Source organism: Pecten maximus, chromosome 11 (genome assembly GCF_902652985.1).
Source record: "Pecten maximus chromosome 11, xPecMax1.1, whole genome shotgun sequence".
Classification (NCBI taxonomy): Eukaryota; Metazoa; Mollusca; class Bivalvia; order Pectinida; family Pectinidae; genus Pecten; species Pecten maximus.
Window position 1 is genome coordinate 36,170,213 of NC_047025.1, and position 21,147 is coordinate 36,191,359.

The 21,147-nt window shown below is 36.0% G+C and overlaps 2 protein-coding genes across 21 annotated transcripts in view; one reads left to right on the forward strand and one right to left on the reverse strand.

Moving 5' to 3' along the window:
* Nucleotides 1–3,669: 3,669 nt before the first annotated feature.
* LOC117338580 (extensin-3-like) lies at nt 3,670–10,586 on the reverse strand. The gene is made up of 2 exons (XM_033899937.1): nt 10,523–10,586; nt 3,670–4,589 (listed from the first exon to the last, which is right to left on the reverse strand). Exons 1-2 carry the CDS (start codon nt 10,584–10,586, stop codon nt 3,670–3,672), a joined length of 984 nt encoding a protein of 327 aa, XP_033755828.1.
* A 2,342-nt stretch (nt 10,587–12,928) lies between these two features.
* LOC117338057 (UPF0183 protein C16orf70 homolog) overlaps nt 12,929–21,147 on the forward strand; it is a 46,976-nt gene continuing 38,757 nt past the window's right edge. For 18 of the 20 annotated variants that reach the window (XM_033899220.1, XM_033899240.1, XM_033899234.1 and 15 more), the window contains exons 1-2: nt 16,421–16,611; nt 20,243–20,325. In XM_033899220.1, the coding sequence (XP_033755111.1) occupies nt 16,548–16,611; nt 20,243–20,325 (147 nt within the window). In that variant the 5' untranslated portion in view covers nt 16,421–16,547. Of the gene's footprint in view, nt 13,038–16,420; nt 16,612–20,242; nt 20,326–21,147 lie in introns of those variants that run through there. The other 2 variants (XM_033899222.1, XM_033899241.1) reach the window with 2 other exon arrangements.

The following is a 21,147-nucleotide window of genomic DNA, read 5'->3' on the forward strand; positions in this document are numbered from 1 at the left end:
ACCACCATTAACTGTTATTTAATCCGTCACCACTAATACTGTCGTACAACCATTCAATGTTACTTAATCCGTCACCACTAATACTGTCGTACGACCATTAACTGTTATTTAATCCGTCACCAATAATACTGTTATACCACCATTAACTGTTATTTAATCCGTCACCACTAATACTGTTATACCACCATTAAATGTTATTTAATCCGTCACCACTAATACTGTTATACCACCATTAAATGTTATTTAATCCGTCACCACTAATACTGTCGTACAACCATTCAATGTTACTTAATCCGTCACCACTAATACTGTCGTACCACCATTAACTGTTATTTAATCCGTCACCACTAATACTGTTATACCACCATTAAATGTTATTTAATCCGTCACTACTAATACTGTCGTACCACAATTCAATGTTATTTAATCCGTCACCACTAATACTGTCGTACAACCATTCAATGTTACTTAATCCGTCACCACTAATACTGTTATACCACCATTAACTGTTATTTAATCCGTCACCACTAATACTGTCGTACCACCATTAACTGTTATTTAATCACCACTAATACTGTCGTACGACCATTAAATGTTATTTAATCCGTCACCACTAATACTGTCGTACCGCCATTAACTGTTATTTAATCGTCACCACTAATACTGTCGTACCACCATTAACTGTTATTTAATCCGTCACCACTAATACTGTCGTACCACTATTCAATGTTATTTAATCCGTCATCACTAATACTGTCGTACCACCATTAACTGTTATTTAATCCGTCACCACTAATACTGTCGTACCACCATTAACTGTTATTTAATCCGTCACCACTAATACTGTCGTACCACACTTAACTGTTATTTAATCCGTCACCACTAATACTGTCGTACGACCATTAACTGTTATTTAATCCGTCACCACTAATACTGTCGTACCACCATCCAATGTTATTTAATCCGTCACCACTAATACTGTCGCACGACCATTAAATGTTATTTAATCCGTCACCACTAATACTGTTATACCACCATTAACTGTTATTTAATCCGTCACCACTAATACTGTCGTACGACCATTAACTGTTATTTAATCCGTCACCACTAATACTGTCGTACAACCATTCAATGTTATTTGTACAACCATTCAATGTTATTTAATCCGTCACCACTAATACTGTCGTACCACCATTCAATGTTATTTAATCCGTCACCACTAATACTGTCGTACCACAATTCAATGTTATTTAATCCGTCACCACTAATACTGTTATACCACCATTAACTGTTATTTAATCCGTCACCACTAATACTGTCGTACCACAATTCAATGTTATTTAATCCGTCACCACTAATACTGTTCTACCACCATTAACTGTTATTTAATCCGTCACCACTAATACTGTCGTACCACCATTAACTGTTATTTAATCCGTCACCACTAATACTGTCGTACCACCATTCAATGTTACTTAATCCGTCATCACTAATACTGTCGTACCACCATTAACTGTTATTTAATCCGTCACCACTAATACTGTCGTACCACAATTCAATGTTATTTAATCCGTCACCACTAATACTGTCGTACGACCATTAACTGTTATTTAATCCGTCACCACTAGTACTGTTATACCACCATTAACTGTTATTTAATCCGTCACCACTAATACTGCCGCACGACCATTCAATGTTATTTAATCCGTCACCACTAATACTGTTATACCACCATTAACTGTTATTTAATCCGTCACCACTAATACTGTCGTACCACCATTAACTGTTATTTAATCCGTCACCACTAATACTGTCGTACAACCATTCAATGTTACTTAATCCGTCACCACTAATACTGTCGTACCACCATTAACTGTTATTTAATCCGTCACCAATAATACTGTTATACCACCATTAACTGTTATTTAATCCGTCACCACTAATACTGTTATACCACCATTAAATGTTATTTAATCCGTCACCACTAATACTGTTATACCACCATTAAATGTTATTTTATCCGTCACCACTAATACTGTCGTACAACCATTCAATGTTACTTAATCCGTCACCACTAATACTGTCGTACCACCATTAACTGTTATTTAATCCGTCACCACTAATACTGTTATACCACCATTAAATGTTATTTAATCCGTCACCACTAATACTGTTATACCACCATTAACTGTTATTTAATCCGTCACCACTAAAACTGTCGTACCACCATCCAATGTTATTTAATCCGTCACCACTAATACTGTCGTACCACCATTAACTGTTATTTAATCCGTCACCACTAATACTGTCGTACCACCAGTAACTGTTATTTAATCCGTCACCACTAATACTGTCGTACCAACATTAACTGTTATTTAATCCGTCACCACTAATACTGTCGTACCAACATTAACTGTCAGAGAATGCCAGAGAGAAATAATGGTCAGAGAATGTCAAAGAGAAACAATGGTCAGAGATTATCAAATATAAACAATGGTCAGAGTATGTTTAAGAGAAACAATGGTCAGAGTATGTTTAAGAGAAACAATGGTCAGAGAATGTCAGAGAAAATAATAGTCAGATAATGTCAAAGAGAAATAATGGTCAGAGTATGTTTAAGAGAAATGATGGTTACAGAAATATTAAAGAGAAATTCAAAATAGAAACAAACACTTCTCCGAACGTATGATCCTTATGTCAAAACTCAGCTATTTATACAAGATTTTATTGTGTCTGTAGAGACTTTCTTCATAGCTATTACATTTCCAGATTACAAAAGGAAACCGTGACCCTTGACAATTCTAGGACAAGCTACTGTCTAATCCTGATCCTGTGTTATAACATACTGTCAATGATAACAGCATGCTATTTACACATCCGTACAAACAGTGTCGTATTTCTGATGTTGTCATCTGTTAATTATGTCCCTAGACATCCATACTAACAAAGCAATGCCCTCGTTTTTATTTCATGAGATCTTTCTTCTCTGGAAAAGCCGAATGGTAATAGAAGACGTGGTTATTAACGGACATAGATTATGTTTTGTAAAAGCACTAAGGAAAGGATGAAATCGTGAGGTTTAATATGATATTTTTGTTAGGTTTGGTGAAAAGGCCTTCCAAGTTTACCTGTAGGAATACCTGTCTCTTTACCTACTTGGGTTTACTTTGTTATGAGGTTGAAGGTCATTACAGCTAGCAATGGCCTTGGCAACTCATTCAGATTATCTTTTACAGAAATATCGCTTATAGTTTTTAAAAAATAAGTACAATATTGGCTATATCAATTGATATACTCTCACAATATTGGAACCAGGTACAGTAGACCTTAAAGGAGAAAGTATATTGTAACGCTTACCTCGATCTTCACTAACAACATGACCCGTTAGAACAGCCTATGTATTAGCTGTATGAAAATGTTATGATTTTATTTTTCCATTTTTTTTTAATTTTCAATTTCAAGATAGTAACTATTCACATGTCCCAGATTTGATATTTCAAAAGTTCCCATCATCACGAATTTTGCGACATATGCCGATCACTGTACACAGTGTACACAGTAATTGTCGTCGTGACCTAGATGTACACAGCGGTTGTCGTCGTGACTTAGTTATACACAGTGGTGGTCGTCGTGACGTAGATGTACACAGCGGTTGTCGTCGTGACCTAGTTATACACAGTGGTTGTTTTCGTGACCTAGGGCAGAGCAGGCATAGAAAGTGTCGGTGGGCAGAGCAGGCATAGAAAATGTCGGGTGGGCAGAGCAGACGTGGAAAATGTCGGGTGGGCAGAGCAGACGTAGAAAATGTCGGGTGGGCAGAGCAGACGTAGAAAATGTCGGGTGGGCAGAGCAGACGTAGAAAATGCTGGGTGGGCAAAGCAGACGTAGAAAATGCTGGGTGGGCAGAGCACACGTAGAAAATGTCGGGTGGGCAGAGCAGACGTAGAAAATGTCGGGTGGGCAGAGCAGACGTAGAAAATGCTGGGTGGGCAGAGCAGACGTAGAAAATACTGGGTGGGCAGAGTAGACGTAGAACATGTCGGGTGGGCAGAGCAGACGTAGAAAATGTCGGGTAGGCAGAGCAGACGTAGAAAATGTCGGGTGGGCAGAGCAGACGTAGAAAATGGCGGTGGGGACAGCAGACGTAGAAAATGGCGGGTGGGCAGAGCAGACGTAGGGAATGGCGGTGGGCAGAGCACACGTAGAAAATGTCGGGTGGGCAGAGCAGACGTAGAAAATGTCGGGTGGGCAGAGCAGACGTAGAAAATGTCGGGTGGGCAGAGCAGACGTAGAAAATGCTGGGTGGGCAGAGCAGACGTAGAAAATACTGGGTGGGCAGAGTAGACGTAGAACATGTCGGGTGGGCAGAGCAGACGTAGAAAATGTCGGGTAGGCAGAGCGGACGTAGAAAAGGTCGGATGGGCAGAGCAGACGTAGAAAATGGCGGTGGGGACAGCAGACGTAGGGAATGGCGGTGGGGACAGCAGACGTAGAAAATGCTGGGTGGGCAGAGCACACGTAGAAAATGTCGGGTGGGCAGTACTCAACTGTACTATGGATGGTATGTTCATCAAATTTGGGAATGCGGTCTGGCAAGGAAGCACATCAATTGCGATTGGATGACATTGCACTGAGTATAATACATTTCGATAAATGAGAAATTTTTCAACATTTTGTAATGGCATTGCTACAGAAATAACAGAATGTATAGCTAATATCAGCGTTAATTATTATTTTCTCATTTTAGACAACCCTGCCAACAGGTGGTACAAAAACAGTACAATGGGTAATAACAAAAATTAACTCAATCATGTCCGAAATGAAAGAAAGTGCCGGTCTGACAAATGACAGACGTTTGACTAGCTACAGGTATTTTCTTTTAGAATTGCTTTATTTTTTTCAAATTTCTTCAGTTATGTGCAGTATTCAGTATTTTCTTTAAATATTGTAAGTGTGAAAGCAGACACCAATTTGCCTCATTAGCATACAAGGAAGGGTTTTCGTTAAAAAAGGTAATAAACTCATGTGGATAATATTTTCACTCCTGAAAAATATAAATTTATCATCCACACTCGTGAAATATATTTGGTATCACTGAAGACACTGATAGCTATTTGTATATTTTATAGTGGAAAATATAACTCCGGAACCTTTATATCTGTTTCACTGGAAAAAATAGCCCCGACACTTTTATATCTTTTATACTGAAAAAAAGCTCCGACACTTTTGTATATTTTATACTGGAAAAAACAAGCTCCGACACTTTTGTATCTTTTATATGGGTAAAAAAGCTCCGACACTTTCGTATCTTTTATATGGGTAAAAAAGCTCCGACACTTTCGTATCTTTTATACTGGAAAAAAATAGCTCCGCACTTTTATATGTTTTAAAATGAAAAAAAGTTCCGACATTTTTATTTCTTTATACTAGAAAAATACCTCCGACACCTTTTATATCTTTCAAATATTGAATCATTGCAGAAAATATATTTGAATTTGTCTCCTAAAGTTTCTTTAATCAAAATGATAAAAAGTTTTGTTTTCAGTCATACATTACATACATAATCAGTATTTGGCAACATTAACAATGATGCAACTTATGGAATTTAATAAGAAATTGAAAATGGGAATCTAATTAAAAGCATCTTATTCAATCAAAATTAAGTAATCAGGATCCGATGTTAATTCTATTGAAATACTTTACATCTTACTTTTAGTTTAAAATATTCACGTTTTATCTATTTCTAAAATGCCATTTTCATCTTGACGGTGAGAGATACCTTTTTTAAAGTCAATGTGGTGTATTGATTAATGTAAATAGTAGAAGTCCTGGCGCCATGAATGAACTGTATTCAATACAATGAACGGAACAAAAGAAGGGTCACTCCCTCCCTCCTGTAGTTTCTATAATATGTCCGACTTAGGTCTGTCGGATCAACAACACTATCCGTGACTGAAAAATGACACTAATACTGAATGTGTGTGACCACAGTACGTAAAGGTTGACATTGTTTTGTTTTTGTTGTGTGCGTCTTTTTGTTAAAATTTGATTTAATTTAGTCAAATGAATTAGTAAAAGTATAGACCTTGTGTAATACGAACCCAATTTGTCTTTGAAATTAACATGTGACGATGACCACATAGCGAAATGACCAACACAACGACCATCAATTCATTTTGATACAGACAGGAGAAGCAGATGACCAGCGCGGGATGCCGTCACCCGATTTCATTTGATAGCGGTAGAATATGGATCTGAACTTAACACATGTTAATGTATAAAATATGTATCTAAATTTAAGGTACCACGCAAACCCGAGACCAGCACGCAGCCTCTGTTTAGACCAACTATTTATTTATCACGTCCAGGGTTTAATTAAAACTGTTACTTTACATGTTTAGATTAGACTACGACACCGCTAATGTCAGCTGATTGTCCTAAAGCGGATAAAATAACACTCGTATCGTAAGGTAATACAATATATGTTAAAAATGTTACACATTTCTAAAAGGAGTATTGACCACAACAACAGCTGAGGCAGACGTGACTAAAGGCGGGTGATTATTCACCACAATGTAAAACGTCGGTGAACTTTCGAGTCTTACACTGTAGGTTAATTTCCAAAGATACCAGACCTCCTGTCCCCTGGTAAAAGATGGAAACATGTCGATACCAGGCCTCCTGTCCCCTGGTAAAGGATGGAAACATGTCGATACCAGGCCTCCTGTTCCCTGGTAAAGGATGGAAACATGTCGATACCAGGCCTCCTGTCCCCTGGTAAAGGATGGAAACATGTCGATATCAGACCTCCTGTCCCCTGGTAAAGGATGGAAACATGTCGATACCAGGCCTCTTGTTCCCTGGTAAAGGATGGAAACATGTCGATACCAGGCCTCCTGTTCCCTGGTAAAGGATGGAAACATGTCGATACCAGGCCTCCTGTTCCCTGGTAAAGGATGGAAACATGTCGATACTAAGCCTCCTGTTCCCTGGTAAAGGATGGAAACATGTCGATACTAAGCCTCCTGTTCCCTGGTAAAGGATGGAAACATGTCGATATCAGACCTCCTGTCCCCTGGTAAAGGATGGAAACATGTCGATACCAGGCCTCTTGTTCCCTGGTAAAGGATGGAAACATGTCGATACCAGGCCTCCTGTCCCCTGGTAAAGGATGGAAACATGTCGATACCAGGCCTCCTGTTCTCTGGTAAAGGATGGAAACATGTCGATATCAGGCCTCCTGTTCCCTGGTAAAGGATGGAAACATGTCGATACCAGGCCTCCTGTCCCCTGGTAAAGGATGGAAACATGTCGATACCAGGCCTCCTGTTCTCTGGTAAAGGATGGAAACATGTCGATATCAGGCCTCCTGTTCCCTGGTAAAGGATGGAAACATGTCGATACCAGGCCTCTTGTTTCCTGGTAAAGGATGGAAACATGTCGATACCAGGCCTCTTGTTTCCTGGTAAAGGATGGAAACATGTCGATATCAGACCTCCTGTTCCCTGGTAAAGGATGGAAACATGTCGATACCAGGCCTCCTGTTCCCTGGTAAAGGATGGAAACATGTCTATACCAGGCCTCCTGTTCCCTGGATTTATCGCTCTTTGAACAGCCAGGATCATTTTGAGGTAGGGGGTCTATTTGTAGTAGTTGGTGACTACCTCACTGAACAACATACGGGAGGCCCGGCACATGCAGTACACAGCAATAAGGGCAAAGTATCCTGCCTAAGAACACAACCACACAGACCGGCCCGTTTCACGGCTTCCTGAGAAACACCAACCGACACGGGTGCCCCAAAAAGGAGGCTGATGCCCCAAAAAGGAGGCTGAAATTTTGCTTTAAAACACTACTCAATGCTTGAGTAGATTACAACCAAATTTAGTCTGAAATGTCATTGAGGAAGGTAATTATATTGTAAATAAGCCAAAAGTGTTTGACCCCTGGCGAGAGAGAAAGCGAACTCAAAGGGAAATTGCTTAGTTATTTGTGTCTGCAAAATTTTGAATTGAGTTGAAATAGGGACTATGACTTCCGATATAAATAAGGTTTGTTTCACCTCTAGGTAAAAGAAAAAAAATTGAATTGAATTGAAATAGGGACTATGACTTCCGAAATAAATAAGGTTTGTTTCACCTCTAGGGAAAAGAAGTGGTGTCCAAAAGAGTGGAAATTAGTGTAAATTTTGCTTTAAATGATTTTACTTACTATACTGAGTAGTAGTTACCCACTACTGACCAAAACTACCGTAATGGAAAAATTCTTATTAGGATTGTCTTGAAAGTGATTGTAAGTCTCAAGTTTGTAGTCAGATGACCGTTAAGCCCCGTGGGCCTGTTTTATAGTAACATTATGTGACAGTGGACCAACAAGTGGATCAGCTAGGGTTTTTAGAGAAAAGTTATCTGTTTTATAAATGATTTTCTGTATTGGAGGCTAACTAAACATCACTATTGTTTAGCATGCATATTCCATGTTCCCCTTGTCTTACTGGCCAAAGACATTTTTTTATGTCGCAAAATTCATCCTAAAGGCATCCTAAAGAGGTGATATTCCTTGTGGTTATGTTTCAATAGTCCTCTAAAGAGTTGATATTCCTCGTGTTTATGTTTCAATAGTCCCCTAAAGAGTTGATATTCCTTGTATTTTATGTTTCAATAGTCCCGTAAAGTGTTGATATTCCTTGTGTTAATGTTTCAATAGTCCCCTAAAGAGTTGATATTCCTTGTGTTAATGTTTCAATAGTCCCCTAAAGTGTTGATATTCCTTGTGTTAATGCTTCAATAGTCCCCTAAAGAGTTGATATTCCTTGTGTTTATGTTTCAATAGTCCCCTAAAGAGGTGATATTCCTTGTGTTTATGTTTCAATAGTCCCCTAAAGAGTTGATATTCCTTTATTTTATGTTTCAATAATCCCCTAAAGTGTTGATATTCCTTGTGTTAATGCTTCAATAGTCCACTAAAGAGTTGATATTCCTTGTGTTAATGTTTCAATAGTCCCCTAAAGAGTTGATATTCCTTGTGTTAATGTTTCAATAGTCCCCTAAAGAGTTGATATTCCTCGTGTGTATGTTTCAATAGTCCCCTAAAGAGTTGATATTCCTTGTGTTAATGTTTCAATAGTCCCCTAAAGAGTTGATATTCCTCGTGTTAATGTTTCAATAGTCCCCTAAAGAGTTGATATTCCTTGTGTTAATGTTTCAATAGTCCCCTAAAGAGTTGATATTCCTTGTGTTAATGTTTCAATAGTCCCCTCAAGAGTTGATATTCCTGGTGTTAATGTTTCAATAGTCCCCTAAAGAGTTGATATTCCTTGTGTTAATGTTTCAATAGTCCCCTAAAGAGTTGATATTCCTTGTGTTTATGTTTCAATAGTCCCGTAAAGAGTTGATATTCCTTGTGTTTATGTTTCAATAGTCCCCTAAAGAGTTGATATTCCTTTATTTTATGTTTCAATAGTTCTCTAAAGAGTTGATATTCCTTGTGTTAATGTTTCAATAGTCCCCTCAAGAGTTGATATTCCTGGTGTTAATGTTTCAATAGTCCCCTAAAGTGTTGATATTCCTTGTGTTAATGTTTCAATAGTCCCCTAAAGAGTTGATATTCCTTGTGTTAATGTTTCAATAGTCCCCAAAGAGGTGATATTCCTTGTGTTTTTGTTTCAATAGTCCCCTAAAGAGTTGATATTCCTTGTGTTTATGTTTCAATAGTCCCCTAAAGAGTTGATATTCCTTGTATTTTATGTTTCAATAGTTCTCTAAAGAGTTGATATTCCTTGTGTTAATGTTTCAATAGTCCCCTCAAGAGTTGATATTCCTGGTGTTAATGTTTCAATAGTCCCCTAAAGTGTTGATATTCCTTGTGTTAATGTTTCAATAGTCCCCTAAAGAGTTGATATTCCTTGTGTTAATGTTTCAATAGTCCCCAAAGAGGTGATATTCCTTGTGTTTTTGTTTCAATAGTCCTCTAAAGAGTTGATATTCCTTGTGTTAATGTTTCAATAGTCCACTAAAGAGTTGATAATACTTGTGTTAATGTTTCAATAGTCCCCTAAAGAGTTGATATTCCTCGTGTTTATATCAAATATAAATTTAAACTAATAAACTTTTTGTGTAGACATGGACACATGTTTAGCAATCTTTAGATGCGAGAGTGTCCGAAGAAAATTTCTATTCTAACTGGGAATCGCACAGAAATGGACGATTCTTGAAACGTTAGAGCTGGGTGAGCTTTAAAACAGTGAGAGGTGTTAACAGAATCAAAATGTAGATACTTTGAATGAAGAGACGCGACAGAATTGAACAGATTTCATGTGGGAATCTGAACGATGTGTAGTACGTCATTTAGAACTGGTGACGAGGGTTACTATACAGAATAGTATATACCTGAACTGTGCATCTAAGTGTAAAACAATTTAGTGGCGACACAGCAGACATAACCCTTCCATGATGGGACATGTGAGGATCGAAACCACCGTAGTTACCGAGTTACCCCAGTCCTGGTTTTTTATCATACCTACATTCCAATTCAACATAGAAGTGTGCCAGGATGTGAACGGCCCCCATCATCATCATCATCATCATCATTATCATCATCATCATCATTATCATCATCATCATCATCACCTTCTTCTTCTTCTTCTTCCTATCGACGCATCAAAGTATAAAGGTCCAATAAGTTCAATGAGCTAAAAACTACATAAAACAAAGTGTAAAAGACAACTGACACTGAGAATGTTGAATATAGTCAGAACTGACGTGTATATCCAACAGATTTGTTCAACGTAGTTAGAACTTACGTTTAGATCCAACAGATTTGTTCAACGTAGTTATAGCTGATATTAAGATCGAACAGATTTGTTCAATGTTTTCAGAACTGACGTTTAGATCCAACAGATTTGTTCAACGTAGTTAGATTTGTTCAGTGTAGTCAGAACTGACGTTTAGATCCAACAGATTTGTTCAACGTAGTCAGAACTGACGTTTAGATCCAACAGATTTGTTCAACGTAGTTAGAACTGACACATAGATCCAATAGATTTGTTCAATGGTGTAAGAACTGACATTTAGATCCAACAGATTTGTTCAATGAAGTTAGATCTGATAGTTAGATCCAACAGATTTGTTCAATGTCGTCATAGCTGATATTAAGATCGATCAGATTTGTTCAATGTAGTCAGAACTGACATTTAGATCCAACCGATTTGTTCAACGTTGTCAGAATTGACATTTAGATCCAACAGATTTATTCAATGTAGTTAGAACTGACATTTAGATCATACATATTTGTTCAATGTAGTCATAGCTGATATTAAGATCGAACAGATTTGTTCAATGTTCTTTTATTCAAATATTGATATTTTGTTTATAAACAAATAATTGTTGTTGATAATTACCTCATTTTAGAATGTTGTCTACAAATTAAATCTGCCATCGCTGATCCAAAGACAGCCACTTAAAAACTAAACCGTAATCAAATATATATAGTTATTTATTGCATTTTTGACAGTGAAATATAGAGATTTATGAAACTTATACAACTTGTATTTTCACTGCAGTGATGAGCAGTGAAAATATGATTTTGCAGTGAAAATATAAGATTTTGCAGTGAAAATATAAGTTTTGCAGTGAAAATATAAGTTTTCCGTTTTTGACCAATCAGTGCGGACCTTCTTTGTATTCGCCTCGTTGAAATTTGCCGATTTTTCCAATCGAAGCGGAGATCGATAAATTGGTTATTTTGCTGTATTTCTGACTAGTTTTGTTTTTTTTACTAAATACTCACTTGACGTTAGCTAATCATGCACAGATTCTCCGATAACAGCAGAAAACGCTTACATTGCGCTGATCAGTCCTTTCAAAATGGCGCCGTCAAGTTGACGTGGAGTAACGTCACAAAGAGATGACGTCATTACTGATTATCGCACTTTTTGACTTGATTTTTCGATGTTTTTAATTTTGTTTTTAAGTTTATGAAATGCAATAAAAAGAAAATTTAATGGTTTCCCGTTAAATATAACATATATTTCACTCGTATGACAGAATATTTCGATATATCGATATTCTGTCATATTCGTGAAATAGGGAAACCATTCAATATCCTCTATATATACTATATATATAGTTATATTCATTAATATGTATAGTTATGTATACTAAAATACATATAGTTATATACACTAAATATATATGGTTATGTATACTAAAATATATATAGTTATATACTAAAATATCCATAAAAACCGCTAAACAGTATAGACAGTAATTATTGTAGTTTACAAAGCTACATTATTACATTATAAAGTATACTAAAGAATGAGGTAAGTGGGATCACATAATAAGATATACGTCCCAATTTTAGTGTAAATGTGTTTTACTAGGATCACCAACAGAAGAACTGCAATTCTTCTTCTTTTTTAAATAAACAAATCTATCAAACAGATATAAGTAGATCTACTGGTATCATCAAAAAATCAAAATATTGATATCAAAGTCATAAGTATTTTCTGATATATTTTTTTTGTAATTCTTGATAACAAAAGGATTTTGACCTGGATATATGATATTGCATCGTATCAAAAATTATTTTCTGGTATCAAAGAAATAGTGAAGATATCACATGAGGCCTATAATTAGGTTTATATTTAATAGCTAAGTTAATTGATATATTTAATTGGAGTGATAGCCATTTACGAATGAGATTGTTTCCCTAAATATGTAAATAAAATTAGGGACACTCCCATATATAACATATTATAGATCTATATGTGTAATTAGGTCGGTAAAATAGTATAGGCCTGAGGTTTGAGGGCGGGAAGATATCCGCGCATGCGTAATATATGTAAACAAACATGGCGTTGAAATATTGCAAGATGTAAACAAGCGAGGCACACATATCTGGCTGTGATTTGTAAGCTTTATTTCTATAAAGCGTTCTATGATTTTCTTTTAGTCACGAAAAGACTTTAACAATGCTAGACCTCGAAGTAGTTCCAGAGCGATCTCTAGGAAATGAACAATGGGAATTCGTTTTAGGTGAGTCATATTTTGGATCTCGCCTTTTCCCCGTCTGTTCGAATGTGACCCACAGAACTGTATATTTTCATAGTATGTGTGTAATCACTGTTGAAACATCGTTTTAAAAGTTAAAGAAGTTACCACTTCCTATCTCAGATCGCATCTATCAAGTGACCTATCTGATGTTTTATTTCGCTGGCAATTCTTCACAACGCAGAAGACAAGGCAAAGGTGAAGGTCGTCATAGGACTAAACAGCTGATATCATACTTTGACAGTTGACAGTAGTGTGGTAGCTAGGCCAGCTCTAGCATAGAAATGCTTATATATAATTACTCCAAAAGCGGTAGCGGGATCTAATCGTCCATGCATTTCTTATGTGTTAACATCACTTTCAAATTCGATTGACTCAATAAATATTGATGTATTTTTAGATACTATCTAAGCTACAAAGTATACAAAAACTCATACCAAAACACTTATAAAACCTTAGACTAGTTACAGAGCGAACCTTTGTATTCACCTCATTGAAAAATGCTGATTTTTCCCATCGAAGCGAAGAGAGATGAATTGTTTATTTTGCTGTATTTCTGAAATATTCAGACTATAGCTATAGGCCTAGTTTTTGACAAAATACTCATTTGGCGTTCGCTATTCATGCACAGATTCTCCGTGTAGCGGGACTGGACTGGGTCGATCATCGGTGACCAGGTAGCTCAAATGGTAGAGCATCCGGCTAGTGTTCGGAGGTCCCGGGTTCGAACCCCGGTCTGGCCGCTACATTTTCTCCTCTCCTGTTACAAAATTGGTGCCCAACTAAAATACCCACGGTGGTGGTATAAGGGTCTCGTGTGTCTTCGAGGGCGAAGACTTGGAAAAAGGAGGGAGGTGTGTAGCGGGACTGGACTGGGTCGATCATCAGTGACCAGGTAGCTCAAATGGTAGAGCATCCGGCTAGTGTTCGGAGGTCCCGGGTACGAACCCCGGTCTGGCCGCTGCATTTTCTCCTCTCCTGTTACATCCGTAACAGCAGAAAAAGCTTAAATTGCATAGATCATTCCTTTCAAAATGGCGCCGTCAAGTTGAATATCCTCTTTATATATGATATGATAGGACAATGCCTTAATGGAAGACTTGTCTTTAGCGCCTATATAAAATCATGAACTGTGATAGAGAGGGAATCGAAATAGACAGTATATTAAAAAAAAACATCTGATATACTTAGTGAGGTTTGTGTACAGTCTGTTAATTCATGTGTCATTTTAATGTTTTAATGTCTTATCAGGAAAACAAAGTGGCAGAAAAGTGGTCATATTCTATTTTGACAGTTGAAGTTAGTTATTGCTCTCTCTTCTTCGAGAATTTCTGGAAGGATATCTCTTGACCTTTATGTGAAAGTTCCCCTTGGTCTTTTGTTGTGCCCATTCAATATGCTGTCAGATTGAGAAAGCAAAATGGCTGTCAAGTGGCCATCTTGGATTTTGACAGTTGAAGTTAATATTGCTATTTCTAAAAGGCTACATATTTCTCAAACTTGCTGTGTAGGCCCTCCTTTTTACTGTTTAAGATATTTTTATTTCTATTTCTCGGGAAGCTCTTAAAGCCACGTACTCCTAAACAACCTAAAATTCTGTTTGCACACATGTATTAATGGCAATCCAAGATGCTCATTCAAGCTCTTCTAACATTAAAATGACCACTGGCCTGGACGCTTGACCGGGGGAGTCCTTGAGACATGTACATCAGTGTATAAAAATAACTCACCGCATTTATATTTATCGCAAGATTTGTCGCGGAGCCGAGAACAAGGCTATAACAACGTGCACTGTACAAAAACTACACACATGACCATTGTTTACATATCAAGCATACGTGAACTTTGCCTAATAATGCTTTCATTTAAACATAACAGAATATTCGGGTAATACCCAGGTAACTGAACAAAATAAACATAGTTTACATTTAAATATTTAATTTTAAAATGTAGCAATATGCATACAACAAATCATAAATAAAATTTTAGATCAGTGAAGTTGACAATGTTGAAAAGCAGATAAAATTTTAGATCAGTGAAGTTGACAATGTTCAAAAGCTAACCAGCATTCCATTAGACGTCCGGCAAAATCGGGATTCAAGTCTGTTTCCTTTTCTTCTCTCGCTAAGTTCCAACGAATCATTTCCTTTCCTGAGGAAATACTTGGGTTTTGCCGATTCCACTCACTTTTGCGTCTTTTTTTGGCAAAATCTGTCTGCATTTTCTCAGGTCCATGCTTTCAGCGTTCCGCCATTTTGTATGGACTGTAAATTAAAACCCACCGTTGCATTGTGGGACTAATTTTCAGAGAAACTTGGTCCGACAGCCACAGTTATTATTTTTGGGAATTCCCCCTATACTTTCATAAATAAACATTTTCTTTCAGTTTCTGATTCACGATAATCTGTTAGGTATGTATCAAGTTCGAAAACTGTAAAAAGCTCAAAATGTAAACATTGATATATGTTTCTTCGGGAGTATGTGGCTTTAAAAGATTGTTCTAAGATTTCATATATAGTTATGCTGGTTTCCTTCTGCCTCTGCTTCAGTGCATGACCAACATGTAGCCATCTTGGATTTGAACAGTTGAAATTTGTTACCATTTTTTTTTTTAAAGTTTTCTTTGTTTGTCATGAATAAGATCACATAACCTTTCTTGCAGTGATCAATTATGATATTATATTAGATTAATCAATAATAAAAACATCATATATATAATTACCTTACCATGAAAATGAAAATAATAAAAGGGTTTTTTTTTTTAAAACAAATAAAAAGAAAAAAAAGGGGTTTCCCCTTTAAAAAAAATAACTATTTTATGTAAAGTTTTTTTTTTTAAACCCCCCCCCCCCCCCCCCCCCGGGGGGGGGGGGGGGGGAAAAAAAAAAACCAAAGGAAAAAAAACTTGTTCCCCAATTTTTTTTTTTTTTAAGGGAAACAAAAAACTTTTTTTCCAAAAAAAACAAAAAGAATAAGTGTTTAGGGTATCATCACAAAATCAAAATATTGATATCAAAGTCATAAGTATTTTCTGATATTTTTTTTTGTAATTCTTGATAACAAAAGGATTTTGACCTGGATATATGATATTGCATCGTATCAAAAATTATTTTCTGGTATCAAAGAAATAGTGAAGATATCACATGAGGCCTATAATTAGGTTTATATTTAATAGCTAAGTTAATTGATATATTTAATTGGAGTGATAGCCATTTACAAATGAGATTGTTTCCCTAAATATTTAAATAAAATTAGGGACACTCCCATATATAACATATTATAGATCTATATGTGTAATTAGGTCGGTAAAATAGTATAGGCCTGAGGTTTGAGGGCGGGAAGATATCCGCGCATGCGTAATATATGTAAACAAACATGGCGTTGAAATATTGCAAGATGTAAACAAGCGAGGCACACATATCTGGCTGTGATTTGTAAGCTTTATTTCTATAAAGCGTTCTATGCTTTTCTTTTAGTCACGAAAAGACTTTAACAATGCTAGACCTCGAAGTAGTTCCAGAGCGATCTCTAGGAAATGAACAATGGGAATTCGTTTTAGGTGAGTCATATTTTGGATCTCGCCTTTTCCCCGTCTGTTCGAATGTGACCCACAGAACTGTATATTTTCATAGTATGTGTGTTATCACTGTTGAAACATCGTTTTAAAAGTTGGAGAAGTTACCACTTTCTATCTCAGATCGCATCTATCAAATGACCTATCTGATGTTTTGTTTCGCTGGCAATTCTTCACAACGCAGAAGACAAGGCAAAGGTGAAGGTCGTCATAGGACTAAACAGCTGATATCATACTTTGACAGTTGACAGTAGTGTGGTAGCTAGGCCAGCTCTAGCCTAGAAATGCTTATATATAATTACTCCAAAAGCGGTAGCGGGATCTAATCGTCCATGCTTTTCTCATGTGTTAACATCACTTTCAAATTCGATTGACTCAATAAATATTGATGTATTTTTAGATACTATCTAAGCTACAAAGTATACAAAAACTCATACCAAAACACTTATAAAACCTTAGACTAGTTACAGAGCGAACCTTTGTATTCACCTCATTGAAAAATGCTGATTTTTCCCATCGAAGCGAAGATAGATGAATTGGTTATTTTGCTGTATTTCTGAAATATTCAGACTAAAGCTATAGGCCTAGTTTTTGACAAAATACTCATTTGGCGTTCGCTATTCGTGCACAGATTCTCCGTAACAGCAGAAAAAGCTTAAATTGCATAGATCATTCCTTTCAAAATGGCGCCGTCAAGTTGAATATCCTCTTTATATATGATATGATAGGGAAATGCCTTAATGGAAGACTTGTCTTTAGCGCCTATATAAAATCCTGAACTGTGATAGAGAGGGAAATAGACAGTATATTAAAAAAAAGCATCATGATATACTTAGTGAGGTTTGTGTACAGTCTGTTAATTCATGTGTCATTTTAATGTTTTAATGTCTTAACAGGAAAACAAAGTGGCAGAAAAGTGGTCATCTTTGATTTTGACAGTTGAAGTTAGTTATTGCTCTCTCTAGATCTTCTTCGAGAATTTCTGGAAGGATATCTCTTGACCTTTATGTGAAAGTTCCCCTTGGTCTTTTGTTGTGCCCATTCAATATGCTGTCAGATTGGGAAAGCAAAATGGCTGTCAAGTGGCCATCATGGATTTTGACAGTTGAAGTTAATATTGCTATTTCTAAAAGGCTACATATTTCTCAAACTTGCTGTGTAGGCCCTCCTTTTTACTGTTTAAGATGTTTTTATTTCTATTTCTCGGGAAGTTCTTAAAGCCACGTACTCTAAACAACCTAAAATTCTTTTTGCACACATGTATAATTAATGGCAATCCAAGATGCTCATTCAAGCTCTCCTAACATTAAAATGACCACTGGCCTGGACGCTTGACCGGGGGGAGTCCTTGAGACATGTACATCGGTGTATAAAAATAACTCACCGCATTTACATTTATCGCAAGATTTGTCGCAGAGCCGAGAACGAGGCTATAACAACGTGCACTGTACAAAAACTACACACATGACCATTGTTTACATATCAAGCATACATGAACTTTGCCTAATAATGCTTTCATTTAAACATATCAACAGAATATTCGGATAATACCCAGGTAACTGAACAAAATAAACATAGTTTACATTTAAATATTTAATTTTAAAATGTAGCAATATGCATACAAGACATAAATAAAATTTTAGATCAGTGAAGTTGACAATGTTCAAAAGCAGATAAAATTTTAGATCAGTGAAGTTGATAATGTTCAAAAGCTAACCATGGCCAGCGTTCCATTAGACGTCCGGCAAAATCGGGATTCAAGTCTATTCCCTTTTCTTTTCTCACTAAGTTCCAACGAATCATTTCCTTTCCTGAGGAAATACTTGGGTTTTGCCAATTCCACTCACTTTTGCGTCTTTTTTTGGCAGAATCTGTCTGCATTTTCTCAGGTCCATGCTTTCAGCGTTCCGCCATTTTGTATGGACTGTAAAACCCGCCGTTGCATTGTGGGACTAATTTTCAGAGAAACTTGGTCTGACAGCCACAGTTATTATTTTTGGGAATTCCCCGTATACTTTCAGAAATAAACATTTTCTTTCAGTTTCTGATTCACGATAATCTGTTAGGTATGTATCAAGTTCGAAAACTGTAAAAAGCTCAAAATGTCAACATTGATATATGTTTCTTCGGGAGTATGTGGCTTTAAAGATTGTTCTAAGATTTCATATACAGTCGAATCTGTCCAAACGACCATCTCTATTTAGCGACCCTCTGTTCTAAGCGACCATTTCAATTCCTCCCGAACGTTTTCACTATATATTGTAACTCTATTAAGCGACCCTCTGTTTACGCGACCAGCGACCACAATTGTTCGTTCCCGTGATAAAAATAACTCTCCAATAAGCGACCAGAAGTCTCCAAAATGCCTTTCATTACCATTTTCGCCATTATAACACCCAAGTAGTTTTACTTTTCGTGCAAAAGGATGGGAGATGAGGCGAAGTGACCGTCTGGAATTCTGACGATTTTCAGACGTTTTATATACGATATATCAATTTGCATGCGAAATATAACAATGAAGGAATGCGTAAACAGTTAACTTACTGTTAAATCGTGATTTGTTATCTTTTTTGAGACATTAAAACAGATATTTGCCAGTGAAAAAGTCGCCGTTTTTAAAGTAGGAAATGCAGGAACGTAAATAATATTCGGAGCGAAAATCCGGACCAAGATTTCAGGAACTAAAAAAAAAAAAAAATAATTTGAAGGTAATCTAATTAACCAAGGAAATATATTTCTCATGTTAAATCGATGTATTTTGCTTTGCTGAAAGAATTTCAAAAAATACATATAGTGATGAAAAATTAGCACAGTAATAATTAGTAAAAACAAAATACACAAAAAAGAAAAAAAAAAATTGTTTTGTTTTATTCAAAGTGTTGGTTCATTTTTCATATATATTATAAATCATTATTGTCAATTTATAAAGCGAATAAAAAGCTTATGAACATTTATTAAATTTAAGATACCATCTCTATTAAGAGACCACTCTCCATTAAGAGACCGTTTTTCAACTTCCCTTGAGTGGTCGCTTAATACAGATTCGACTGTATAGTTATGCTGGTTTCCTTCTGCCTCTGCTTCAGTGCATGACCAACATATAGCCATCTTGGATTTGAACAGTTGAAATTTGTTACCATTTTTTTTTAGAAAGTTTTCTTTGTTTGTCATGAATAAGATCACATAACCTTTCTTGCAGTGATCAATTATGATATTATATTAGATTAATCAATAATAAAAACATCATATATATAATTACCTTACCATGAAAATGAAAATAATACACATCAAGGAGATCTATCTCCTCTATATATATCTTATCATGTTTCTCTGTATCTTCTCAAACCAACATGCCTATGAATACATCTAATAAAAAAAATTGGATCAGAGCTCAGCTCACAGGGGCGTATAACTCTTATGATATATACTCAAAGGTAGGTATGAAATTTTGTAATTATTGAAATCTTTTTTCTTGGTAGATAGCATTTTACGAGTGGTTGATATCCTGTTAACCACATAATTCACAGATTGTGTTGGATAAAAGATGTGTTTATACCATGCATTTTAGATGTGAATGTAAAAGTTTATAACATTACAATATAAATATTTATAACAGGAATGCCATTTTACCAAGCGGTGAGCATCCTCAGACGTCAGGACCGTGTGATCAAAGGAGTACAAGTATGGTACAGCCAGCAGGTTAGTACATTGAACAGCGGAAAGTTTAAATCATCATAAGATTTGAGTCTGCTATGTAATAAGCTGTTTTCCATCTTAAATGTACATGAAATAATCCTACTGTCATCATCTAGCTAACAATTAAACATCACCAACGTTAGGGTATTATTGTATCATCTTGATATATTCTGATTCTATTTTCATTGATATCCTGTGTGGTGGAGTGGGGAGACTAGTAAATGTATTACTATTCAGGTAGATATAGGTGCACCATTTAATGAGAATCCAAATTTAGTAAATTAATGGAAATCAAATTATATGTAATTCAGTTAAACATGCAGCATGATAGGGATTAGATTTATTGTCTTTTATATAATATACATGTGTGTTTGTGAGTGAAAATATTGTGCATGTTTTTTTTTTTTTAACATACAACAAATTGAATATTATGAAAATGTGACTTTTTTGTGGATTCTTTGTGTAATTGTCAAATGAAAAATCATGTAACTACTTTAAACATTTCTCAAACTTATGATATACCTAGGCCTGTATGTCTTATTTTTAGCTCACCTGGTCCAAGGAACCAAGGTGGGCTTATATTATGCCATACCCTGGCATCCGTCTGTCTTTCAACAATAACTTGAAAACAGGATAACTTGAATAAATAGCAACCAAGTTAGATGAAACTTTGTATGCAGTCATATATGAACAAGATCTCGGACGAGTTCGAAAATGGAAATCATTTGACAGCTACTTACAGAGTTAATGCCCTTTGTATAATATTATTATCGGATGTTGTGAACACGATAACTGGAATTGATATCAGCTAAATTTGATGAAACT

Bases quoted from the DNA above. Each gene is read 5' to 3' on its own strand.
- LOC117338580 (XM_033899937.1), bottom strand. From the start codon at position 10,586: ATGATGATGATGATGATGATGGGGGCCGTTCACATCCTGGCACACTTC. The intron at 4,590-10,522 runs GTAGGTATGATA...CTTCCTTGCCAG, and splicing joins CTTCTATGTTGAATTGGAAT to ACCGCATTCCCAAATTTGAT.